The 24,722-nt window shown below is 45.6% G+C and overlaps 2 protein-coding genes across 3 annotated transcripts in view; both read right to left on the bottom strand.

Annotated features, from left to right (window-relative positions):
- Positions 1-8,627: 8,627 nt before the first annotated feature.
- Positions 8,628-9,254, bottom strand: LOC119379085 (homeobox protein slou). Its single transcript, XM_049411862.1, has one exon. The coding sequence runs from the start codon at positions 9,238-9,240 to the stop codon at positions 8,674-8,676; it is 567 nt and encodes a 188-aa protein (XP_049267819.1). The 5' UTR covers positions 9,241-9,254; the 3' UTR covers positions 8,628-8,673.
- A 360-nt stretch (positions 9,255-9,614) lies between these two features.
- LOC119382959 (alpha-L-iduronidase) overlaps positions 9,615-24,722 on the bottom strand; it is a 138,061-nt gene continuing 122,953 nt past the window's right edge. For both annotated transcript variants that reach the window (XM_049411859.1, XM_049411858.1), the window contains 2 exons: positions 12,495-12,616; positions 9,615-10,034 (listed from right to left, as the gene is read on the bottom strand). In XM_049411859.1, the coding sequence (XP_049267816.1) occupies positions 9,615-10,034; positions 12,495-12,616 (542 nt within the window). The remainder of the gene's footprint in view (positions 10,035-12,494; positions 12,617-24,722) is intronic.

Genomic DNA, 24,722 nt, shown 5'->3' with positions numbered 1-24,722 from the left:
TTCGCAATGAGCATTAATTTACGCAAGTCCGACTGCGTCGTCTATAATATACCTCTATAGATGACTCGAACTTATATGTTATGCATGACCTGCGTACGCATCACCACATGAAAAAAAAAAAAAAAAAAAAAACGTAGTTACTTGTTAAAAAAAAAGATTTTTATGTAATGGCAAGTTTGTACCGCGCTTTTCAACCATGCGCACAATTCAATCATTCATTATTTTGCGGCAAGTCACACGAACATTAGGTAGTTTAAGGATAGAGTACGCAAAGCTTTGCGTTAGCGTTTGTCACCACTGCGCATGCGTCGTACGCTGTCCACTTGGGTACCCATCACGTTAAGTGACGGAAATAGCGTACGCACGCAACGAACGCAACCTTTGCGTACCCTATTCTAGAACTCCCTATTATCTTCAGTTAATAGGGCGTATACGCACGACTACATGATGATGCAGTGCAATGAAAGGCTGTAATGACCAAAGAGCGCCAGGTTCAGGCTTTCGCATATCCGATATGATCTGAAGCTTTAATAATTATTTTTATTCTGATATATTTCTTTTGTTATGCAGTCACAATCAGCCAGTTCTCGCGATAACCTAGGCGGGGTGCCATCGTGACAGCTGGTGAACCGCGATAAGAATTGGAATAGAACTTCACGTTATCACGTCTCAGTTGATATGTTGTGTCCGAACCATACTCCCGGGACAAACGGCGGCGTCGACTGTTTCTGTGAAAACCAGAGAGTTTTGACGATATACTCGCTCGGGCAAGTGAACACTGCGCTGCAATGCCCGTTTCCAGAATTCTGTTCGTTCACGAACATTTCAACTTAAAACAAATGTGTCGATGGTGCGGAAAATGGGTTGCTCAACGATCGCTTTCGATGGATCAAAATGGTTTTGTATTTTTAAATGCATCTGCGAAAGTGGAAGTGCTGTGTATGTTTTGTAGGCTGCAGACCACAGAGTTATTTAACAAAAAACTTAATGCATCCGTCGCATAATAAATTTCTTCACAACACAGAAACGAAAGTGAATGTGACCCTTTCAAAATGTTACTGCAGTTGTGGCCTCAAATCTTGGCTACAGCCCCCCTCCGCTGTCATTAACTTCTAAACAACCTTGTGCGCCACGAACCACCGTCGAATACGTCCCCGACCATTTCAGCGCTTTCGCACTCAAAGGCCTGTATAGGTAAACTAAATCTACTTGAGCTTTCTTCAGCCTTCAGTTCCGAAGAGCCTCGCGAGTATTCGAGAAATTCTATAGGGCTATTGGACCCCTATTCACAAAGATCTTACGCTAGACGTCTTCCTAAAAGCTTGTTATGGAAGCGTGCCCATGATGTTATTGCGTAAGTTGTCACGCGACGAGACAATGGCAAAGAGGTCTTATACAAACGGAAAGCTTCGTCTTTCCGGCTCTTGGTTCGCGCAGGTCCAGCGCTATACCAGTGTGTGCATTTGTGTTGTTATCATTTAAATATACAGTTACTACAGAAAGCAAGTAAGAAAGCAATAACTATATTTATACACGTACCCAGTCGCACACGTATATAAATATAGTTCGCAGACTATAGGCGGCTTCAGTTCCCGGCCGCGGTGTCCACGATTCGATTCAGGCGAATTGCGAGAACTTCAGGTTTAGGTGCACATTTAAAATCCACACCTTGTCAAATATAATGAGTCCTTCACTATACTACGTGCCTAATAACTAAGGCTCGGTTTTGGTACGAAATAACCCCCCTCCCCCTCCCGCCTTACTTCTTTCGCGCTAACAGAAAGCTGTCTATATAATATGAATTGTGAAAGTGGGCGGCTTCGAAGAGCTGCGCGAAAAGGAAGAAGAAAGTAAACACTTTGCGTTAACCCAAAAAGCTTTCTGTTTAACATTTATACAGCTTTTAACTTCTCTCGTTCTTTCCCATCGCTTGCTTCAGAAGCAATCGTGCGTACAGTGAGCAAAGTGCCATTAATTAGGAGTGAGCAAGCAAGTTTCCGCTCTGTTGGATATGCAGATTAGATTGCGCGAAGGGATCGCGAGGTAACCGAGACAAACGCACGGCGTGGTGCAAACGAAGCGTCTAGATCGGCCGGCCGCTCAGTCGAACGGCAATCGTTACCCACAATGTTGACCGACTTGGGTTTCGCCGAGTTATGCACGCATTCGTAGTGAATTGATAGCATAAACACGAAATTTGGTTGCCGCAGTAACGCATGCAGAACGGCGACAGAAACGAGAAGTCAGAATATTTTTTTTTATTCTATCAAGCAAATGTAAACACAAAGGCGTGTCGCAGACACGGATGCCGCGATTACTCCACCCGGCCGGGTAAATGAGAAATCAGAAAAAGGCAAAGAGGGATGAGTGAATAAGGGGCGCCTATGGGGTCTTGCGCAACATCACTTCAGACGGTCACTTAAAACCCGATTTAACGAAGATACCCCGATTCACCCTCAGACGCCCATATATATAGGGTGCCATGCTTTGACTAACTCGAAATAACGAAACAAATTTCGTGATGTGTCCCGATTCACCGAACCTTTTTTCGAAAAATGAGACGGAAAATTGGTAATTTTTGGTCTGTTTTGTAGAGAACGCCCTAAAAGTTATTGATTGCGAGCCAAAGGCAACATCGCGAAGCACCTTCGCCCAAATGAGACGGAATTTTGGTCTGTTTTGTAGAGAACGCCCTAAAAGTTATTGATTGCGAGCCAAAGGCAACATCGCGAAGCACCTTCGCCCAATTTAAACTGCGCGGCACAAAAACGAATAATTTTGGGTTGCGTTTACCAGATGGCGCCAGCGGTAAAAACCAGCAGGGAGTCAAGTGATGGATGCCCTTGATTTGCTGCGGCTGTTTGCTGGAACACACGAGGGGACGGAAGACGCGCTGGACGCACTTAAGACGTACGAAAAATCCGTGCGGTCGTTGCTTACAAAACGCAAGCCAGCAAAGGTGACCGACTTCTTCGTTGGGAAATAAATTTGTTGTCCCCTGTGGCCCTTACCGTTGAGGCAACAATTTTTGTTGCTTCATACACCCAAGAGGTGTCGGTCGTTTCCGAAGGCCGCAATATCATTTTTGGCGCATTTACGCTACGCAAATATGATGTCACGGTCATAGGCGTGCGCAGGGTTGCCCATCAGGGGGGGGCAAAGGTTCATCGCAGCGCCCCCCCTTCCTACTATGTCAATGTATCGGGCAGATTTTGCGCCCCCCTTTTAGGTGATTAGGGGGGGCGGCCGCCCCTCCCTGCCCCCCCTGTGCGCACGCCTATGGCCACGGTAGCTTTCCGGACGCCACTGCACCATATAATCGAATTTACCGAATTAAGTGACCGCGAAATGTCTCATTTGATTTAACGAAATAATTCGCGGCTCCCCTCAGTATATATATATATATATATATATATATATATATATATATATATATATATATATATATATATATATATATATATATATATATATATATATATATATATATATGTGTGTGTGTGTGTGTGTGTGTGTGTGTGTGTGTGTGTGTGTGTGTGTGTGTGTGTGCGCGTATATATATCCCACAAGCTCCAGATTTTGCATGTGTGATACGCAGTGTTATAGCGAAGCTGCATAGTGCTAGTAGGTGGGAAAATATGGTGCTCCATGAGTGCGCAGAAACTAATAAAGAAGCAATGCTAGCATATGCGATACCTCGAAGGGTCTTCGCGCTTGCACTATAGTTTCTCTTTAGATTTTGTCAGCATGTGTAGCTATAGGGGTTATACCCTCCCCAGCGTGAATCGCTGCGACGAGTATTAGTTGTTATTGCTGTCCTGTAAGCTAACGTCACGAAACGGAAATTTTGAAGCATCTCTTAAATGTGATGATCAAAAAGAAATCAAAAGCTACGACGGAAGGCGCTTCGATATATATCCTATAGTTCGTGACAAACACCGGGGCCGCACGTTTCAGCATCGCCGGTTAACCATCCGTACGGAGTGCGGTGATTTTTTCGGAATATCTACGTCGAATATCATGTTTCAGCCTGTCAAATACAATTAGATCAATTTCGTTATCTGAGCGTTGTACATTACGGCGTGACGTTAGCTGTACGCAGTGGGACGTTATACTGTCACAATTTCTTTTTGTTTCATGTGACCTTATTGCTTGGTGCAGTAAAGCGAATATTTCGTGATTTCCAAAGAAAAAGAATTCATAAATAGAGCATTCGTATACCGTTTGTGTGAATTTCCATCGACATTTTAGCGCAGAAGGCAACCAAAGCGCTGCTGAAGTACCTGAAAGCAACAAATCTGAGCGACCGCCTCTAGACTAGACGGGCTCCCCCAAGAGTGCTCGTGATTGTGTCCGTCCCTCTCCTCGTCTCTCTTTTCGCCCCCTTATCCCTCTCGCCCAGTGAAGGGTAGCAAATCGGACGTGCGTCTGGTCAACCTCCCTGTCTTTCCTTGCTCCTCTCGCTCTCTCCATCGACATTTTACTGAAACAGTGCGCACTGATGGCCTTGTATTTACATATCAAGAAGCAGATGTTCAATATGAATGCGGTATTTGTCTACGAACCATACATATAATCTCGACCTTTAATCTCGCCGCATGCGTTTCTTTTAAATGAGACACGGTTTGTTTGCGCATTGTCGTTATTGGGCATTGTATAAAGCATTTTACGATTGTAACGTATACAACGCAAAACGAAGAAAAGCGCATTACAGGTGCTTGGAATGGGATACGAGGTTTCCGCGATATGAACCAACGAGCAAAGACCACTGAACGTCATCTGAATTTAAACAATGCACGGGGAAACGTAAAATGGAATTGAGCCCCGATGCCGCGCGGCGGTACAGTGTTGCATCTGCATGTTCGCTGTTCATGTTTAAGGAGCCGTCCTGCGTGATACGCCTGCGATTAGATCGAACCGTATACGGCGAGCGCCTGTGCTGCGTTCCATGAATGCGTTTTTTTTTTTGTCTCTGTTTTGTTAACGGCGAGGCGGGTATGCGAGAAACAAATATGCTTTCACCCGTCGTCGCTATCGATTTCTCTTATACCAATGTTGAATACGTCGCCGATGCTCTATCGCATACGTAAAATAAGATCCCATCCCGCATAGCGACAGCCACTCAACCTATCCAAGGGTGTATAAGTGCTGATAGTTCAGTGTATCCCTTTATGTGTCTTGTATAGTTCATCACTGAGAAGTATACGCTCGTATATATACAGTTATTGTATTCATATGCAGCTGAATCTGGCGAACCGGATTCAAAGTGACAGTTTACACTAAAGGACAGCCACAGCACGCACCCACACGGCGTGTTCATATATGTAGTCGCTCGCCATATATTCGCTACAGTAAAACACGGAGCGCAACCTCTTTCGTTCGGCACTTTTCAAGATTATATCAGCGTTTAAGTTCAGTAGCACTTGGCTCGCGCTGAGTATATTTGTTCAAGCAACATGACCTGTATATACAGTGAAGGAACAAGCGAAAAGCTACAGCCAATGTGTAGAATGCGACAAACTGATGGCGCCTGTTGGGCGGGAGAAATGCATGAACGTCGAAAAAGAAATATACCAAATTAAACTGTTTCTTTCTCCCTATCTAAAAGGTCAGCATGAATTATCTAAACTTGGTCGCTAAATATGTGTGCTCTGAAGTCAATTCGAGTAATGTCATGTACTCGATGTCGCAGTTTCACAACCACGCTAATAATCTGTGTCATCCTGGAAGGCACCCGGCCACTTCCCTCAAATGGCAAGAGTTTCAATCACTTAAGTTGATTGGTAAACAATAAAGGAAGGCGCTCCTTATATACTCGTTCATGATCAGCACGTTTTCATTATGAGTCCTTCGATCGTCGTTGTATACTCTGCGCCGTTATAGCGCGAGTCTGCGCTAAAGGTTAAAACGTATCACATATTTTACCCCGAAATAGCTTCTCGCTGTCCCGGGTGCACACATGTACACGTAAAGCGAAGCATCTGTCTAAAGTGTTTTCCTTTTCCGCATATTCGTGCACTATTTTCTAGAAACGAGCATAGTAAAATACTATATAGCAGAAGTTTACACAGTTGCTCATTGAATGTCAACTTAATAAGCGTAATACGCGTAATAAGCTCAATTGCCTTTAGTGCACGAATTCATGAAGTGGCCGCAAACATGAGCATATTGTTATTTATACCAATGCGGCAGTTTGGGCATGTTGTTAGTCCATTTTGAAGAGAGCTAAAAGCGCACAGAAAACATGGACGAAAAAAAGGCACGCATATACATACACACACCGGCACTTGTGTATAGATGTATATGTATGCCGATGTTTCCACCTAAGCCATAACAATATCTGCGCACAAAAATGTCATGGGATGCGCGGCAAACATCTTGTTTCTGGGTGTTCAATTAGCAAACACGGACTTCGGCTTTTTTTAAAAATAACCAATAATCAACGCAAGTAAAGAACTTGAATGCAGGATAAGCATGTCGAAGTGTGCTATAAGAAGAGTCAAAAGAAGAATAACCTTGATATCAACGCGGTATGCCCAGCAAGGGCTGTCAATGTACACAAGGTCCAGTCTTATCTCCGCTATATAGTCAGAAGGGCAAACTGTTTAATGCCGTTTTTGTTCCTGTTTGTCTGTCGTCACCTTTGAATATTCACAGTAGAGCTTGTTAAAATTTCGGAATAAGATAAGTGACGAAAGTGTATGCCAGTAAATAAGTTTGTTTTTCCCTAGATACATACGTTAGAGTGCGTAAATGTCAGATTAGTCAGTAAGCTCAAGCGCATTTCCCCACTAGAGTGCGTATATACTCTCGTGGGACTTGGACATCCTTGAGCTTTTAAATTGAAGCAGATCTGGATGAATATCAAATTACTTCCGAATTTAAACGCTATAAAATTTCGCTTAACTCTTCGTGCGTATTTGTGACACGAGATATGTAAGCACGTAAGCCACAGCAATAAGAACAGATTTACTGAATCATGGTGTAACGTCGATAGCTAGCTGACCTTCTGAAGGGGCTACATACGGCCAGCTGACAATGGGTACGAGAAAACGAGCGACAGGTGTTGTTTTTACTCGCATTACTCGTCGATCTCTGAAAAGCTCGTCTTGTTGTTGTGAATACACTTTCTAAATATAATGCAGGTGTTAAGAATTGTTATTTCCAGCTTCTTGAACAGAAATTGCCTTTCGCTTATGTTTTGTCCATAGCAGTAAACATTAACCTGCAAATTTTATTATAAAGCTTCAGTTCTGTTTTGTTTCTAAACGTGCGCTACTATATCATTTAAATGTTGTGTGTATAGTTAAAACTGCAAATATGGACTTTTCTCAAGCATCTGTTGCTAAGCAAGATGCACTAAAGGCGAAATGAAATGTCACAGACCGCGCAAAACCTAACCTTCCACACGTTACTTGAATCTAGAAATTGTTTGTGGTGTTGCCTTGCCAAAGAAGTCGTCAAAATGCACTCCCTCGTCCACGGTGACTGATGTTGACTCTAAGATTGATCAACTGCAAACATTGTGTAAATGGTCCATTCCACGAAAGGAAAGCCATATCACGAAACGCGCGCATGCAAGAAAATGCCATATCGTCGCCTCCAACCTCAGTGGCACTTGAAGTACTCTTGATCTGGTTGGTGATTGAGCACTAGATAATCTTCATGCAGACATCTTAGAGCTCACACACCAGTTTTCAGTTATGTAACAATGAGCACGTAGAAAACTTTCTTTTTTTGTCTTTGCGAGAAAACGTATGTCTCGATCGACGCCAAATATAGCCTTAAGTTTGTTAGCGAATCGAGTCGTATTTTATCACGCACGCTGCATACGACCGCTCTCCCCTCTACAAATAACTCTTCTCCTTCATTTTGATGTTTGGTTTGCTAAGAATTCACTCGCTCAATCCTGACAGAGTAACAGTAGAACTCAAACAAAAATTCACTGTGCAACACCAGTGTGCCCCTTCCGAGTATTGGGATACTTCTCCTCACACATAATCACTTTGTGGCGAAAGTAGCTTGCTGCATGAACGACTAACTTCTTATCCCGCATTAAAATAAATCCAATATTATCTTATCGTTGCTCTTGGATATAAAGTCGAATATTATTCGAAAAAAAAAAAGAAACATTTTTTTTTTTGCAGTCTTGAACTACACAAGCAGTCCGCAACAGTGTAAGTAGGCACTTGACTGGGAGCGTCTGCACACCGTGACCAGCTATTTTGCGCCAGTGCGGTTACTCCGACACCATAACACCATAACGAAATACGCACGCTAAGCTCGTTGCAAGTGTAGTTTGCATAGTTTGCGCGTTTTTTGTACGTACTACTCCCACCTCAACAGTCGAAAATGGAGACATGCTGCGCGTACGCTTTCGATTCAACAGCACACTTTAAGAACAGATGAATGCGACTCTCGCTGATTAGGTTGGCGGAGAGTTTCTTGTAATTGTGATAACTTTCCGTTTCTGAAGTGCACTACTTAATCGAAGTCACACCCACTTCGAACTAAAACGAGTGGCGGGCACCCGAGCGGCCCCCCCGTGAGCGCACGTGGAGCGCGCCGTCGACGAGTCTGGCCCTGGCCGGGGGGCCAGCCTCGTCGGAGCGGAGAAAAGGCTGACCTGGGGGCACGGGTTTATTGCGACTGTACAAGCGGGGCGGGGCGGCGCTACGACGGGAAGAAAGGCGGCTGCGGGAAGACGGAGTAGGGCGCCAGGTAGGGCCCGTACAGGGATCCCGCCGAGAAGGGCGACGGCGGCGATGCCGGCAGCGCGGGGCTGTTGGCGTCCAGACCCGGGTTCTGCTTCTTCCACTTGGTGCGTCGATTCTGGAACCAGATCTTGACCTGCGTCTCGGTGAGCCGCAGCGACAGCGCCAGGTTGAGCCGCTCGCAGACGCTCAGGTAGCGGGTCGTCTTGAACTTGTTCTCGAGAGCCACCAGCTGCTCGTAGGTGAAGGCGGTGCGCGCGCGCCGTGGCTTGCCCGCCTTGGGTTCGGGCTTCTTCTTGGAGCACGACGAGGACGAGGACGAAGACGAGGACGACAGCTTGCCACCCTTGGCCGGCGACGAGTCGCGCTCGTCGGGCGGCCACTCGGTCGGGGAGTCGAGCAGCGGCCGCCACCGGAACCTCGTGCCGGTGAACTTTGCCGGGTCCAGGATGTCGTCGACCGAGAAGGCGGTCGGCTGCTTTGGCGACGAGCAGGGCTCGGCCGGCGACGCCTGCGGCTGCTGCATGGGCTCGCGTTGCTCTGGACGCCCGCGGCATCCGTCGCCGCCGCACGTGACGCCGCCCCTCCGACAGGGACCGCCTTGCGGGGGGAAGGGGTGGGGGGCGCACGGGCGATCGCAGCGCCGCCGCCACCACGCGTGGTCCTCCCGCGAGGAGAAGCCAATTTTCCGCTCCTTTCACCCGAGCAGAAAATTAAGGCCGGGGCGCTGCGCTCGCTCGCTCCGCTCTCGCATTCTCATGCAAATGGCAGTCGCTCAATGGGGCGCTGTCAGTGGCGGGGAGAGGGCGAGGTCTTGTTTGCGCGGGGCTGCTTCAATTTGTTCGGTCAACAGTGTTCTCATCGAGATTGGCCCCCGGCCGCCGCTGGTAATTGCGCCCATTAGAGCGGCCGCGGCCAGGGCACGGGCCGCGACAGCGCGCTGCGGCCGCCGGCCAGGCTGAGGGCGCCGACCCGAACGAAGCCCGGGCCGCGGCACGCAGCCGCCGCCGGAGTCAGCTCGCAGTCGATCAGCTGCAAGGGAAGCAGCGGTCGCCGCTCGGTCAGGGGTGCGTAAGGACCGGAGGCCCGGGCCGAGAAGAGCAGCCGGTAACCGCTCGTGCATCCGTCTCGCGGCTGACGCCAGTACAGCAGCGTCCGGTTGTGCGACACGCGGTGAATGCGCACGTCTCGCGGCGTCGCAGGACGCGGTCCGTGAGCGCCACACGCCAGCACCAGGGCCGCGGACGGTAGCGGGAGCGAGAGCTCCACCGACAGCTCAGCGCCGGCGCCGCTGGTGCCAAATGCCACGAGGCGGGGCTCCTGATACGGGGGAGAGAGGGGCAACACAACGCAGTTACACCTGAGTGGTCTTTGAGAACAGCGCCTTTGCACGTTTATAAACACGGGATCTGCCTTGCCCATATGTGCATGCGTGAAACCCTTTCACCAAAATACAGGAAAGAAGATGACTTTTAAGGGCTCGTTTTTTCTTTGTTAGATACAAAATTACAAACATAATGAGAACTAACAGACAATAATGCCAACGAAAGTATAGGGGGTGTTATTTGTGGTAATTAGGATATAAGTGTGAAGAAAGTAAAGTGGACGTAATGTGGACGGCGGCAGGTTATCTTTTCGTCCACTTTACTTTCTTCACACGTATATCCTATATACTTACTACAAATAACACCCCCTATACTTTCGTTGGCATTATTGTCTGTTAGTTCTCATTAATATTTCACTAAAATAGTAATCAATGCGTCTTACATTAGGCCAAAATAAACGAGAAAATGTGAATTAAAGTCCGCCATGGTGGTACAGGGGTTACGGTACTTGGCTGTCGGGCCGAAAGTCGCGGGTTCGATACTAGCCACGGCCGACGCATTTCGATGGAGGCGATATGGTAGAGGCCTGTGTACTGTGCGATGTCAGTGCACGTTAAGGAACACCAGCTGGTCGAAATTTCCGGAGCCCTGCACTACGGCGTGTTTCATAATTACATCGTGGTTTTGGCGCGTAAAACCCCACATATTATTATTAAACATTAATTTCTGGATCTTCTTTTAGTATGATGTTGAACCCAAGGCTAAACACAGTGCACCAGTATATTAGGGCATCTGAACTTCCTCAAGTATTTAAAATAGGCCAAGTCTTTATGAAACCTATACTGTATGCTGTTCACAGAATAGAATCACTAGAATCATAATTATTAAATACCGATATAAAATTGTAGTTCCAGATTTCTCTGTTGTAAAAGTGAGACCTTGATATGTCGCTTCATTGCCACAGGTACTTGCATTCCTTGCATTCTCCGTTATGGTACAAATACATGTCGTTCGCGTACATCCCAGGGATTCTATATATGTTGCACTATTTGCCGACTGCAGATGTCATACAACTAAGACCTTAAATAACTTTTTTCAAGGCGCCATTTAAGCCCTATATGGGCGTAAAGTGCGAACAGGAATGAAACCGGTAATACTAGATATAAGGCGAAAAAAAAAATTAACACGAACGCAAAAAGACGCACGACAGACGAAGACGAGATTGTCTTTCTTGTATCCGTGTTTTTTTTTTTTTTTTTCGCGCCAAATCTAGTTAAAACGATGTTCGACCACCCAGCCCAACGCACTGTCCTTCAGAAAAAGGAAGACAGAGGGCATACTTGCTTGACTCCTCAGTTCACTGATGTTTTGTCCTTTTTGACCAGCTCAGGTTTTCCTGCTTGTGATGTTTTGTCCATTTGCAGCCTTCCCGTGCAAAATTCTGTACTCGATTGTCTTTATATGTGCTTCAACAGCTCCACGAAATCGTCTATATAGGCACTCGTGCTCTGAATATCCCATGGCCTTTCCCTGTCTATAACATTGTTCTCAGCACCCTTAGAAATGCTATCCATAAAGCTCTCAGTCTGAGCTATTGAAATATATGTATACTGAGTGAGTATACAGACATATTATCTTCTAACTATTTGTCTGGTGTGAACCCATTATGCATAGTTCTTCCCATGTACCATGTTTTTCCTCCCACTTTTACAGGTCTAATATTATGGCTTGCAGTGCCATTCCATATATATACCACTGATGTATCGGTGTGCATGCAGGCTGTCGAATAGCGTGTTGCATATACCGGGCGTCCCAGCTATCTTTAGCCAAGAGTTAAAAAATACAGTATTAGAGGCAGGTGAGTGAAATCAGTTGCAAATTACTGACAGCCACCTTGCGCACTACAGGTATTTTTTGTAATTAATTAATTTGTTAATTAGCATTATTTAAATAAATTGCTAAATATTGACTTTAGGCGAGAAATTCTGCTTGCAAACTTTGAGAGCGTCTTCAGAAACCCCAATTGCATTATTTGCGATGAAGAAAGTCTCACGTATACCATTTTTTCCAAGCTGCAAAGAAAGCCCGCGAAATACAAATTCGCGTGGCAGCGAACTTGCTGCTCTCAGCCGTGGTTTGAGCGAACGAAATCAGCTGCGACCGCGACTCGCCGGCTCGGTAGGCCGACGGTGGTTTCTTGGCCAGCGTCAGCCAGTTGGCGCGCGTGATGGTGCACTTTGTAGCGAGCTTTTCCTTTTGGCGCTACGAGTACACTGTATACTGCACGAGCAATCAGCGTTCACTATTGCCACAGGGGGTGCGTAGCGCCGACTGCTCTCGATAGCAGTGGCCGCTCGTATCGCGATATCCATGCACTGCGCAATAGCCGATGCCTGATTTTCTCGTGATCTGGCGCTGCGCATACAAATCGCCTTGTTGGTGTAGGAGCACGTACCTCGTTCGCCCTGATGTGGTCCAGCTGGAGCGCGCTAGGGAACGGTGGGCAACCCTGGCGCACCCAGGAGGCGTACGGATTGGTCAGTTGGTTGTCAACCTGGTACACAGCCCACGAAGATCCTGCGCAGAAGCGCCGTGCGCATCATAACATGATTCTCTCATTACGGAGTGTTGCACGGAGTATAAATATGTATATAGGCGTCACGGCGTATATAATGTGATAACAAAATGGTCATTGATAAGAGGCGCGCCGTCGTTTATCACGATACTCATGAGTATACTATATCTGGCAGCAGGGAAAGAAGTCCAATCCCCGACAAAACGATCTAAAAAAAACCAAGTGTTGTAATAATTATTGTGGTTTTACGTCCCAAAACCACGATATGATTATGAGGGACCCCGTAGTTGAGGGCTCCGGAAATTTTTGACCATTTTGGCATTCTTTACCGTGCACCTAAATCTAAGTAGCCGAGCCTTTCGCATTTCGCCTCCACCGAAATGCTGCCGATGCGGCCGCGATTCCCTCCCGCGACCTTTGGGTCTGCAATCGCGCACCACAACCACTAGACAACAGCGGGGGGGTAGGAAAAAAAGTGTCTGGTTGAATTGAGTTACTTCGATTAAATTTGATACGTTCCCTACTACTGTGTTTACCGGCTTCTCCCCGAAAAATAAATCGATCTGTGATCAAAGAATAATAACAAGACGAGATGAGCAAAAAAAAAAAAAAACATTCGAGCAATACTGCACATTTGGTAAACATGCTTCTGTAGCTAAACACCACTATAGTTGGTGACAACCTAAGAATAAAAAGTAAAATGTACCACCGTTCGTGCGTAAAATGCGCGTCCAATGGCGGCCGCTCTTTTCTATGACGTAACAATTAAGCACCACTAAAAAATGCGAGGCGAGGCACCGCTGCACTAACAGCTGTCATACGGATTTTGTTATCATGTTTGTTTCTTCCAAAAGAAGGTCTCTCGTGTTATTCGCACTCACCCCAGTGTCACTCTCGCCAGTCGTCATTCGATGCAGTAAAAGCTTGTGATTGTGTACCCTTTTGAAGCATATGGAGCGAAGCGGCAGGCGCTGGGAATGTTTATCGCGTACCATGCATTGCTTCAGCAGCAGCAAGTTGCAACTAGGCATATGTTTCTTGCATCGCTCGGATACACCAGTGATATCGCCTGAGGATCACCACACTCCCCAATTTTTCCGCGAACTACATGCGTTGCAGCGGAGAGGCAATAACTTGCCCAAACTTCCGCGACTACGAAGACGGGCACTCTGCGTGACTCGACTGTCACGTTGAGTGCCCGGGTTCAAATCCTATCCTGGATATTTTTTTTTTCTCATTTCGCTCTATAGCCGTTACGGACATCGGCGGCGGCGGACAACTACGCCACCAAAATCGGCTAATGTTGTAATCTCATAACAGCTGTCGCTGTAATATAGACTTCGTGGCAGCTCTAAAACAGTTTCTTTGCCGCTTCAACCATTTTTCATGTATTATTGTTGGCGGGACAATACGCTTCTAAGTGAAATCTAGCTGAGTGAGACGTATATTTATCGTGCGGTTTCCGTTTAATGGAGGGCAAAATATCCACAGTGACCACGAAACCAATTTAAACAACCACTTTTACCAGTCAGTCATACAATGCACTATAAATGTGCTGGTAACTATAGGTGGCTTCGTTCTCCACTGAAATGCGCCATGAAGTAGTGCACGTGAATATCAGTCTGTACTCCAAGAAATATCCTGAAGTGCGTAATTGTTTCAAAGGGAAGCTTTTACAGGAGAGCAGTTAAGCGTTTCGTTTGTACGCGTGGATCGTATAAAGAAAGCTCGGGTGGGTATGCGCCACAGGAATTGGGTAAGCCCCACTACCGAGCATTTATGGGAACCATATGAATGCGTTGCTGGGGGGAAACGAAAGTGAGGGTGAGGAGGAGTGGTTTTGAGTGTGAGTAGGAGGAAATGGAGGAGGGGGACATTGTCAAGCCATGCATAGTATAGTATGGCAAGGGGTTGGAAAGAGAAGTGAGGCTCAGGAGGAGTGAAAGTAGGAGGGCAGAGGGTAAAGCGCAGCATATATCAGTGTACAGCATTGCACAGCAAGGGGGTGGGAAAGGGAAGCGACGATAAGGATTAGTTATGTGAGGGTAAGGAGGAGGGAAATGGAGAGTGCGAATCATAGCATAGACATAGTATAGTATAGTACAGCAAGGGGATGGGAAAAGGAAGTGAAGGTGAGGAGGAGTGATGTGAGGGTGAGGAGGTGGAAATGGAGGAGCGGAGAGGATAAAGCACAGCATAGTCTTGTGTAGGGTGTGTCCAGATAAGATCGAACACGAGGTCCCGGTCACGATTCCCGATTGTGATGAAATTTACTGTAGGTCTAGGCATTACACCCAGAACAATGGTTTCACAGTTAGTTTTGCGAAACAAAAATTTGTTCGCCTGAAAAAAAAATATAAATTTTGGCCACAAAAAACGCTTTTCCGCCAATTTCGCGATTTCTGAATTTTGAGCGCACCTAGGAAAAAATCGGTGCACTTCTTCGTGCACAATATTTATCCCCTTAAAAGAACTGAAATACAATCTTATGAGTCTATTATTTTCCTTGCTTGTCGAAGCAATTTGAAGAAAAAAATCACAAACTTGGCAAATCGCACAAAATACCTCTATTTCAGGAATTTATTGCTGCAAGCAAGTTAAAGTGAGGATAATCAAAATCGGTACATATTAACTTTGATACTTTCGCTCTCTTTTAAAATAATTCGCGTGGTTTTATCGCGCTCGGTTTTACTTGATAATTGGGCTGAAACGTAAGTAATTTACCAAAAACGCCGAACTTTGAAAATGATTTTCTCAAAAAGGCCATTTTTAATTTTTTTAAAAATCCCTCTGATTGAAGTCAAGGACGTCCTCTACGATTGTGCAGAAAAAAACGTTGCATTATTTTGGTTGCTAACAAGTTATAGTGCGTCAAATGTGACCATGCCAGCCTAGCGGCCGCGTCGTTCGTTATGGGCTGAAACTCGGATATAAGTTGCTATAAATGCTTGTACGTGACATAATCACAAATCAGCAGCTCTACACCAACAAATGCGCAGCCCGGTGTCATGGTTAAGCAAGCTTTGTCTTGGGATCAGCCGCTTGACAAACCCGCAGCAGCGGCCGCTCGATGCTGCGGGCACTCACATTACATGAGTACCGCTTCGACTGCGGATGAGCTTCCGCTTGCGCGCCACACTATCACGCTCAGAGGACAAACGAGAGAAGGAATGCATCACTGTGAACAAGTTAAAGGCCGTTAAGTGCCAACAAATGTCATAATATGCAACGAAAACTCTGCCGGCGATTTCCCAGTGTTCTTGTTCATTTGGATGCCCCTCAACAAAAAGAAAGCCCGTATCCCTGCGCGATGAGTTGAAATAGCACTTTGTGCACTGCGTGCTCAAATTTCATTCGCATTTCTTATTCAGTTCTCCATGAAATGTAGGACAGTTTATAGTTTACTGAGGAAAATGCGACGTGGCTGACAGCGCTTTAGCGCTACGGAGACGTTTAACACGCGCACGCTTGTTTTTATTCCAGTAACAGTACACAAAGGTAACTGTACAGCACGGAAATTTCTTCGATTCGTTACTTGCATGACAGCAATGGAACAAAGGTCCGGTTATTTCACGGGACCAAAGTACGCTTTTTCATACGAATAATGTCCGCTGCGCTGCCCTCTGTCAATCTAAACAACGCAACACAAACGCTCAAGATAATGTAAAGATAACTGATAAGATGTGGCTTCGCGCGAAATTTCTACGCCATAAATGTAAACTACGCCGTTTGGACTTTACCATTCAGCGCTCTTTTTGGGCCGTCCAGCAGGCCCGCGAAGCGGCCGACAGGCTTGGCCTGACGGTCCCGACGTGGGAGTCGCCCACTGCGCGCTAGGGCGCGTCCCGCAGGACCTCATTAAAGTTATTTCAATCAATCAATCAGCGCTCTTTAAAGCTCACCTTAATCTAAGTGTTTGGTAGCACGGGTGTTTCTGTTAAATTTCGCCACAAGTTAACATTCGCAAGGCCACTCAGTTTTGCGATCTCTGTCAATTTCTTTTCTGTTCTTTTTAGGGACAATTTAAGTACCGAAGTGTCAGACGTGACTTAACAGAAGTATTTCTCTCTAGTGAGAAGAAGTATTTCTCTCTAGTTGTGGTACGGTCTTGCAGGACCGTACCTCAACGTAAAGCTCGTCGCGTAACGTATTTCTCTCTAAACAACATCTAACCACACGCTACAAGTACATGCAACCTTTTTTTTTACCACCGCGCCGTTAAAAGGCTATATTCAAATGTGAAATACTTCTCCGATGATCTTTAGGGCAAACGCCAATTAGTGCACCTTGCAATGCGCTTGAACCACAGAGCGCACCTACAGTGATAAGACCTCTCGTGAACGCGTAGGGTACGACGACCACACACAGCACTCTAGACAAGTGCACTCTCTGATCTTATTACAGCGCATATACAGCCGATCAAGGCCAATGCTTCTTTACATCGTGTTAGGCATACGTACGAGCGGTTAAAGTTGCACTAACGCAACGGAACAAACCGCCTTTTGAGGATCTGCATGACGTACGCGCACATGCAAACACAACGCGGCTAGCAGACGACGCATGGAGCAATCCACACTAGGCGCGCTTCAGCCAGTAGCCGCCAGGCGGCGACTCCGCCTCGATCTCGCGGCCAATAGGACCACCGGTACCGATGCTGCATCAAACAACAGACATTCAGCTAACAGAAGTTATCTTGGCGTACCTCTTTTTCTTTTATTTAAGTAGTTATTAAATCAGAATTTGATTGTTAGCACAAGCTCTTCGAAGCTGTTCTTCTTTTCCTCCCATAGATTACATATGGTCTGTATTGTTTTTTCCCGTCTGCTTTCCTGCAATATGTCTTTAACGTCCTGCCAAGGTAAGCTCTCTGCTTTATTCTTACTTTTAACTGTTTGCGTACATATATTCCACTTGAGTTTACTGTTATGCCAAAGCGATGTTGAGGACAAATATATAATAATCTTGCGTGCCTGGAGTATACAGTGACGAAAGTTCTGCTTACTACACAGTAAAATAGCGAAATTGTGTTTGCATTATAATAACGTAAATTATTAGGAGCTACTTACAGAGGTTGGCAAAAGGAATGGAGAAACATCGTTCTACAAAAACATCCGTTTTTCTCCTGACCCTCCCAAGGAGTGGTTTTGTGCTACTTTCCATAGGCACTGAGGTTTCTGTGGTCTTACTTCAAATGCTTAATTGCCACAGCTATTAGTGGTTACTCGCCGCGTTGGTCTATGTGTTATGGTGCTTAACTGCTGACCCGAAGGCCGCGGCGGCCGGCATTTCGATGGAGGCAAAACGCTGGAGGCCCGTGTGCTTATATTTAGGTTTTAGAACCCCAGGTTGTCGAAATTTCCGGAGCCCTCCACTACGGCGTCTCTCATGATCATATCTGTTGTTTTGAGACGTTATACCCCAACAATTATTATTAGCCCTTGGGGGTGCTGCTGTATCGGTTTCTATACTTATTCACTGTGTTTGATACGGAACCGCTTTCCTATTTTACTCAGATATATTTGTCTTCCTTTTTTAGGCTTCCTAAATGCTTTCAGTGTTACTAATCACCAGGTAACTGGAGCTATAAGTGGCAATATAGTGGGAATAGCGGTGGTGTGCTGCGGCGCTTTTTGCAACTATACATTACGTCTGAGACAATTCTGGGCAGGCAGATGTTCTCTCGTAGACGAAAAATTGTTAAAATTGCGCAATACTGAGTACGCGGCTAACGAACGCTTTACCCCAGCAGATAAGTAGAATGTAAAAGTCACTGCAGTTTTATGTCCTCTACGTAAACATGATGCGTAGCAAAGAATGTCACTGCCAGCTTTCTTAGTGCTGTACACTTGCCTGGTGATCCGATATTGCGAAAACCGTAATACATTTACTGACAAGGTAGAACTCCCCAGCGCTATTTGCACCATTGTGCGGAGGCTCCTTATTGAAGTTCTTGTGATTAGATGGCAACCCGCGAGCTCGTAAGCAAGCAGAGCAGCAACTGCCACCAGTTACAAAAGCGACGAGCAAAAACCGCTGTCAGCGAAATGTATACAGAACTTTCATGTTATGCAGCTAAAGCAACGCCAATAAGTTGTTTCGGAATGAAACTAATAAGCCTTGAGCAAGAAATACAAACTAGTAGTACAAACTAGTAGTACAAACTAGTAGTAGTCCACCGGAAGCGCACTACTAGTATGAAGAAATACAAAGCTTTGAGATACTAACAGACATTTCGTTCAAATGAAACAAAATTGGTAGCATTTAATCAATTTTCAAGCGAACATTCTTGTGCATAGGCGTTTAGTGCTACATTATATAGGTATATAATAACTAATTTGCGAATGTATCGAAGTATCTTAAGATACAATTCGAATGTATCGTATCGGATACAATCAGCGTTGTGGTATCTTGTATCTGTTTGTATCTCAAATACTTTTTGCCTGAGTATCTTGTATCGTATCGCGATACAATTTCAAAGTATATTTGCCCAGCCCTGGCTCACACCCACCTTGGGGGATTGGCCAAGAATCGCGTAATAAAGATAATCTTTCCTGCGACAGTAGAAGTTTCCTGTAATTGACAGTGGAAGCTGTTACCTTTATAATAATTAGCCCGAATGGCCCAGCGCCGCAGTCCAATCTAATAAATTTCAAAAGAGCAGCTGACGACGTCGAGAACGGGAACGCATGCAAAAGGACGAGGCGCCTGTTATGTGTTCCAGTCCTTGTCTTTTTGCAGTGCCTGTCAACTTTTGACACAAGCCACTAGATATAGCCACACATAAATTTATCCTTCCCTCCAGTGGGCTAACTATAGTGTATAGAAAGATCGAAAAACACCCTCGTCCATTTCCGTCGAACAAGCCAGCACCAACATGAATCGGTGATGAATCTTGGGGTGCTATGCAGGATGGCACGAGTTTGGCTAAACTCGGGATCTTTCCGAGCTCTGGCGACACCCCTTTTTGCACGAGCTAACAGTACGAGAAGGTGAAATCCATCCCTCAACGCGCACTCCGTTGGAACGCGGCGTCACGTCAAGGGTGGTCGAGAAGGTTGGGTGGTGTCTTCAAACTACAGGCACCTTCTTTCATTTGTTTGTCGTTCCACTGAGTGCAGAAGTGCACCCATGTAAGAAAATTGACAGAAAGTTCTACTAACTATATTTTTTATGTGTGCGCGGGCCGTTTGAATCCATTTTCAAGAGTTTAATGTCTGCACTAAGTATCATTTAAACACAAGTATCAGCACCGTGGCCTCTGAGATTAGTTCCGACCGACCGAGAGCCAAGGAGGTTAAAAAGAAGGCTGGAGTGGCGATTATTGCGCAAGAGTGAAGCCGCGCCCGCCAAAAGAGGGCGGCTGCGCCCGCCATCTTAGTAGGGGCACGATATACCATCGGCGTTTCGCGAAGGAAAGCGAGCGTTTTCGCCGCACGCCAGACAAGTTTAATATGGGCAACTTTTACTGGTCAGATACTGCTCCAAGTGTGTCTTTGTGTTACTAGTTTTCGAAAATAAGCCTCAAAGTCACAGTAAATTCCATTGGAGATCAATCGCCAATACTCCTCTCGACGGGTTACTTTTGTCGGCAGCAACAATCTTTTAATTTATAATTAACGTACTATTTACACTAACAGATCAAAGCCATTTGATCTCTAAGTAGGCACCACCAGAAAAGAGCATGTTTCCGAGCTCTTCGGTGGGCAAAAGCTGGCTTCACTTTCGCTTGGCGAGGCGTTGCGAGAGCTTCCACTCCAGATTTTTTTTTTAACCTCCTTGGCTAGAGCTAATCGCCGAGGCCACGGTATAATCACAATTGTCGGCCTGTTCATTCTAACGCGTTGCTCGGCCGGCGCGCGCCCTCTTCGTCCTCTTATTAATCGTCTGCTCGCTCCCCGAGCAGGTCCGCCAAGCTGATTAGCTAATTGGCTGGGCGGTACACCTATAGCTAAGTCAGGACATACTATGACGAGGCTGATTAAGCCAAATCATGCTAAGGCCGAGCTAATTAAGCCACGTCTTACTAAGACCATGCTAATGAAGCCGTGTAAAGCTAAGAACAAACTAATTAAGATCATGCTAATTGATACGACGCTAATTGGGAGCGTGTAATTAAAACCAAGATAATCAAGGCCTTACTCACCGAGATCGTGTTAATTAGTATAGTGCTAATTAGGATTATGCTAATTACTTCTGTACTATTCAGCACCTCTCGAATTAAACCTGTGTAATTAATGTCGTGGCAATTAAAACATTCACCCTTCAAGACAGCACTATTCAATATCATGTTAGATAAGACCGAGCTAATTAGGGACATGCTAATTAACATGACACTAATTATGAGCACGCTAATTCATACCAAGCTAATTGGAAACTTACTCACCAAGTACGTGGTAATTAGGATCACTCTAATTAGCAATATCTTAAGTAAATTCGTGCTAACTAGGACCTTGGTAATAAAATCTGAGTAATTAACGCCGTGGTAATTAACACATTGCCAATTAAGACATAACTATTCACTGCCATGTTAATTAAGGATCAGCTAATCAATAGCACCAATATTGAGACCGAACTGACACAGTCATTACTCCGAAGCAGACCAGCATACTGAGTTGACGAGCCACGTAATAAGCTGGAAGAAGCTAGGTGACCACGAGCTCCTCCGATGGCCCCAGCCTTGCACAAGTAGTGCAAGCTGACCAAATTATTTTATATGCAAAGAAGCTGCTGATAGCGTCCACCGCATGAAACACTTGACAAGCACACCGGCACTATGACAGTCGCGAGTTGAACTGGGGCCTTTTCAGAATCAACAAGTTTGTGCCTGAGTTCGCACGTCAATCAATTTGATTGACAGACGCCCGCGGCGAAGATCGAGTCCGCCCACCGAGTTTGCTCTTGCCGAGGAGCAGTGCTCACGGCGCAACGCCAGCGAGCGGCACGACTGATGTACTTAATCGCACAGACTATGCACACACGCACGAAGAACTGAAGGTTACATCATCACGTGGCTACGATGTCTCGTATTCAATCCGCCTTTTGCACGACACCTCTGCGCATGCGCTATCCCCTAGCGGAAAAGTCTCGAAACGTCTCCTCATCTCGGAGGCTTTGCTTCTGGCAATACCGGTTGTCCCGGCCCCTACCAAACCTCTATACCAACACGGCAGAAGGCAGCACTGAAAAATGTAAGAGGCGGATTTCGCCGCGCTGACGACGTACCACTCACAGCCACGAAGCAAGCGCAGCAAAACGGCTGTTTGGCCTAGTTGGAAACGGTTCATCTTCTAAGAAGCGCAAAATGACACGGGGACCAAGCATAGACACACACAGGACAAGCGCTTTCTAACAACTGATTTTATTATCGAAACAACTCAGACTTTTAATCCATACGGAGCTGCGCAAATCACATCTGCTAATGCCTTAGCGCACATAGCTAAAACAACATAAAAAGACGTTCACAAAAAAGCAGAAAGCAGGTGTATCTCTTTGTCTGATAGGGCTATTGAAGGATGACTAATGCAATCGTCCTTGTGTTGTGAAATGAAAAAAGCTTCAGCAATTTCTGCATTATGTCTTGTTCTGATGAGTAAACAAAGTGACGGTATTATCTATGCTAGGGTTGCACTCACATTTGTTGCAGTGCAATGCTAGCTGTGTGTAGGGACGTCCTTTTAGGCTATTCATGTGTTCCCTTAATCTTGTGTTCAAACATCTGCCAGTTTGGACCACATAAACATGCCAACACGTCATATGTAATCTGTATACGACCTTATTCGCGCAGTCAACAAACTTGTTCTTGTGCGATATGGTGCACACTTCACCATTTTTTAAGCTATCATATTTTCGATTCACTCTAGAGCGCACACTGCTAATTTTGTTTTTTGTCGAAAATATTACTTTAACACCATAATTCCCAGCCACCTTTTTTAACCTATGAGACAGGCCATGAACATAAGGGATCGTAGACACTTTTGAAAAACTAACATTGTGCCTGCTAATTTCGCTAGTTGGCTGCTTATCATGTTTCAGAAGCCTCCCGCACGAGGCCTGCAACACAGAGGGGGGTATTCAGCCTTCTTTAAGCGTTCAACTTGCGAAGCAAAAGCACAGTTCACAGAGTGGAAACAAGATTTCATTAGGGCAGACCGGAGGCAAGACACCGCAATAACATTCTTCACAATTTTTGAATGACCAGAAGTATATAGTTTAAAAGTGGTTTCTCGGCATGAGGCGAGTAAGACCAACAAATGTGGTTTGGCTGGAAATTTAAGTTGACGTCCAGGAGCTGCAGCTTATTTTCAACCGGAATTTCCGAAGTGACCACCAGCCCTTTCCCCTTAGAAGTAAACATGTCTACAATTCTCTTTCTGAAAACGTCTTCTTCTACATTCGAAGCCAAAATTAAATAATCATCGGCAAATCGGAACGCTTTGCTGACTGCACCATCCAAATTTTTTTCTTACTCCCCTGTCAACGCTGCCTAGAAAAATGTTACTTAAGACGGGAGGAACCTTTGACTCTATGCAGATACCGTTGGTTTGAATGTACCTGTCTCCACAAAAACCGACGTGAGTGTTATTAAGATAATATTCTAGAAGTTCTAAAAAGGATTCTACCGTCATTCCGCAAGTGTTCCGAAAAGCTACTTCGTCATTATCTTTGGTTATACAATCATAGACGCAGTTCATGAGCGGACCATGTGGCAACGAATAATGTAAATCTTGGACGTCAATACTAAAACCCCAGGCTCCATTAGCACTTTCTTTCGCCAGAAATTCCACAAGTCCTTCCGAGTTGACCAACAGGTAAGGATCCTGTATGATCAACGAGTTTAACATTTTCTGTAAATATCCCGCTACGATGACTTGCCAAGATTCTTTCTCCGAAACTATTAGCCGAAAAGGTATACCCTCTTTATGCGTTTTTGCCGTGAAAAAAACTTTTAGCTTCATTCCTTTTACGTTCTTAACTTGAGACGCAAGCTTTTCTTTATTGCATTGTTTCAACAGTTCCACCGCTCTTTTCTTAACGCGTTCAAAGTTAACCTCGGACCGACTGAAGCTCTTCCCTATCGCCAATGAAGCTTTCTCATTATACATGTCATTCGGCAAAACAACCAACATACCTTGTTTGTCAGCTTGTACAACTCGCAGGTTGTGGTCATACAAATATTTGGCCGTCCTACCGACGTTCGGTCCAGTCTTAGCAAGCACTGAAGATTTTGATGATGATGATGATGATGACCTCTTACTTGTGGCGCTTACCCAGAAAGGGGATTTTGTCACCACGTTAACACAATCTGTCACACATCGGTCCTTTCCTTTTTCTTCTGCATGTCTAGCGATGTCCCTTGCAAGCGTTAGCTCGTCAACAGTGTCCAGTTGAGGCTGCACACAGAATTTTGGTCCTAATTTTAAGACCTCTTGCTGACGTTCATCCACCACGACATCCCCTAGTATCTGAAGTTGCCATTGAGGAATCCTTTTCTTCTGTTTCTTCGGTAGATGTCGACGCGTGAAGATCCACAGCGATTCAGTCAGAATTGTGAATTGTTTGCACCATTCCCGGAAGGCTTTCACGTTCAATTGTCCGTGTGGCTTGGCCAGGCATGCCTGCTTTAGGCGCTCTTTGAAATGCCTAGCCTGGTTCCAGCTCTTGGACCTCAGAATCTTGCTTATTCTCTTTCAGTGTCCAGCCGTAGGTGGTAACCATCCTGAGAGTAAATTTAAAGCCGCTGGGCATTGTCCGATTTTTAGATGCCAGCTCAAAACACGTGCCCTGCATTCACAAGCTGCTATGATTGGCACCAGCACTGTGGTGCCGTCTCTGGACGAGACGGGATAGCCAGAGCCTGCTCAGTGCGTTTGGCAACGAGCGACGTGGTGAACCGCCCGGTACAAAAGTTGTACATGTTGGAAGCAACAAAATGACTTATGTAACTTTCTTCCGCTCCACCACGGAAGATGTTGAAAATAAAGTAGGGGGGCATGGGCTTATGAGGGGAAGCGCGAAAGACGAAAAGGAAGGGGGGATTCGGAGCTAGCCCTTGCGCAGTAAAGACGTCTATGACCACAGATACTCGTTTATTACAACTCCCGCCGAAAG

This window comes from Rhipicephalus sanguineus, chromosome 1 (assembly GCF_013339695.2).
Source record: "Rhipicephalus sanguineus isolate Rsan-2018 chromosome 1, BIME_Rsan_1.4, whole genome shotgun sequence".
Taxonomy (NCBI): Eukaryota; Metazoa; Arthropoda; class Arachnida; order Ixodida; family Ixodidae; genus Rhipicephalus; species Rhipicephalus sanguineus.
The sequence above is the reverse complement of the archived record's forward strand: the minus strand, read 5'-3'. Positions and strand labels throughout refer to the sequence as shown.

Coding starts and splice junctions, on each gene's coding strand:
- LOC119379085 (XM_049411862.1), bottom strand. CDS start 9,240: ATGCAGCAGCCGCAGGCGTCGCCGGCCGAGCCCTGCTCGTCGCCAAAG.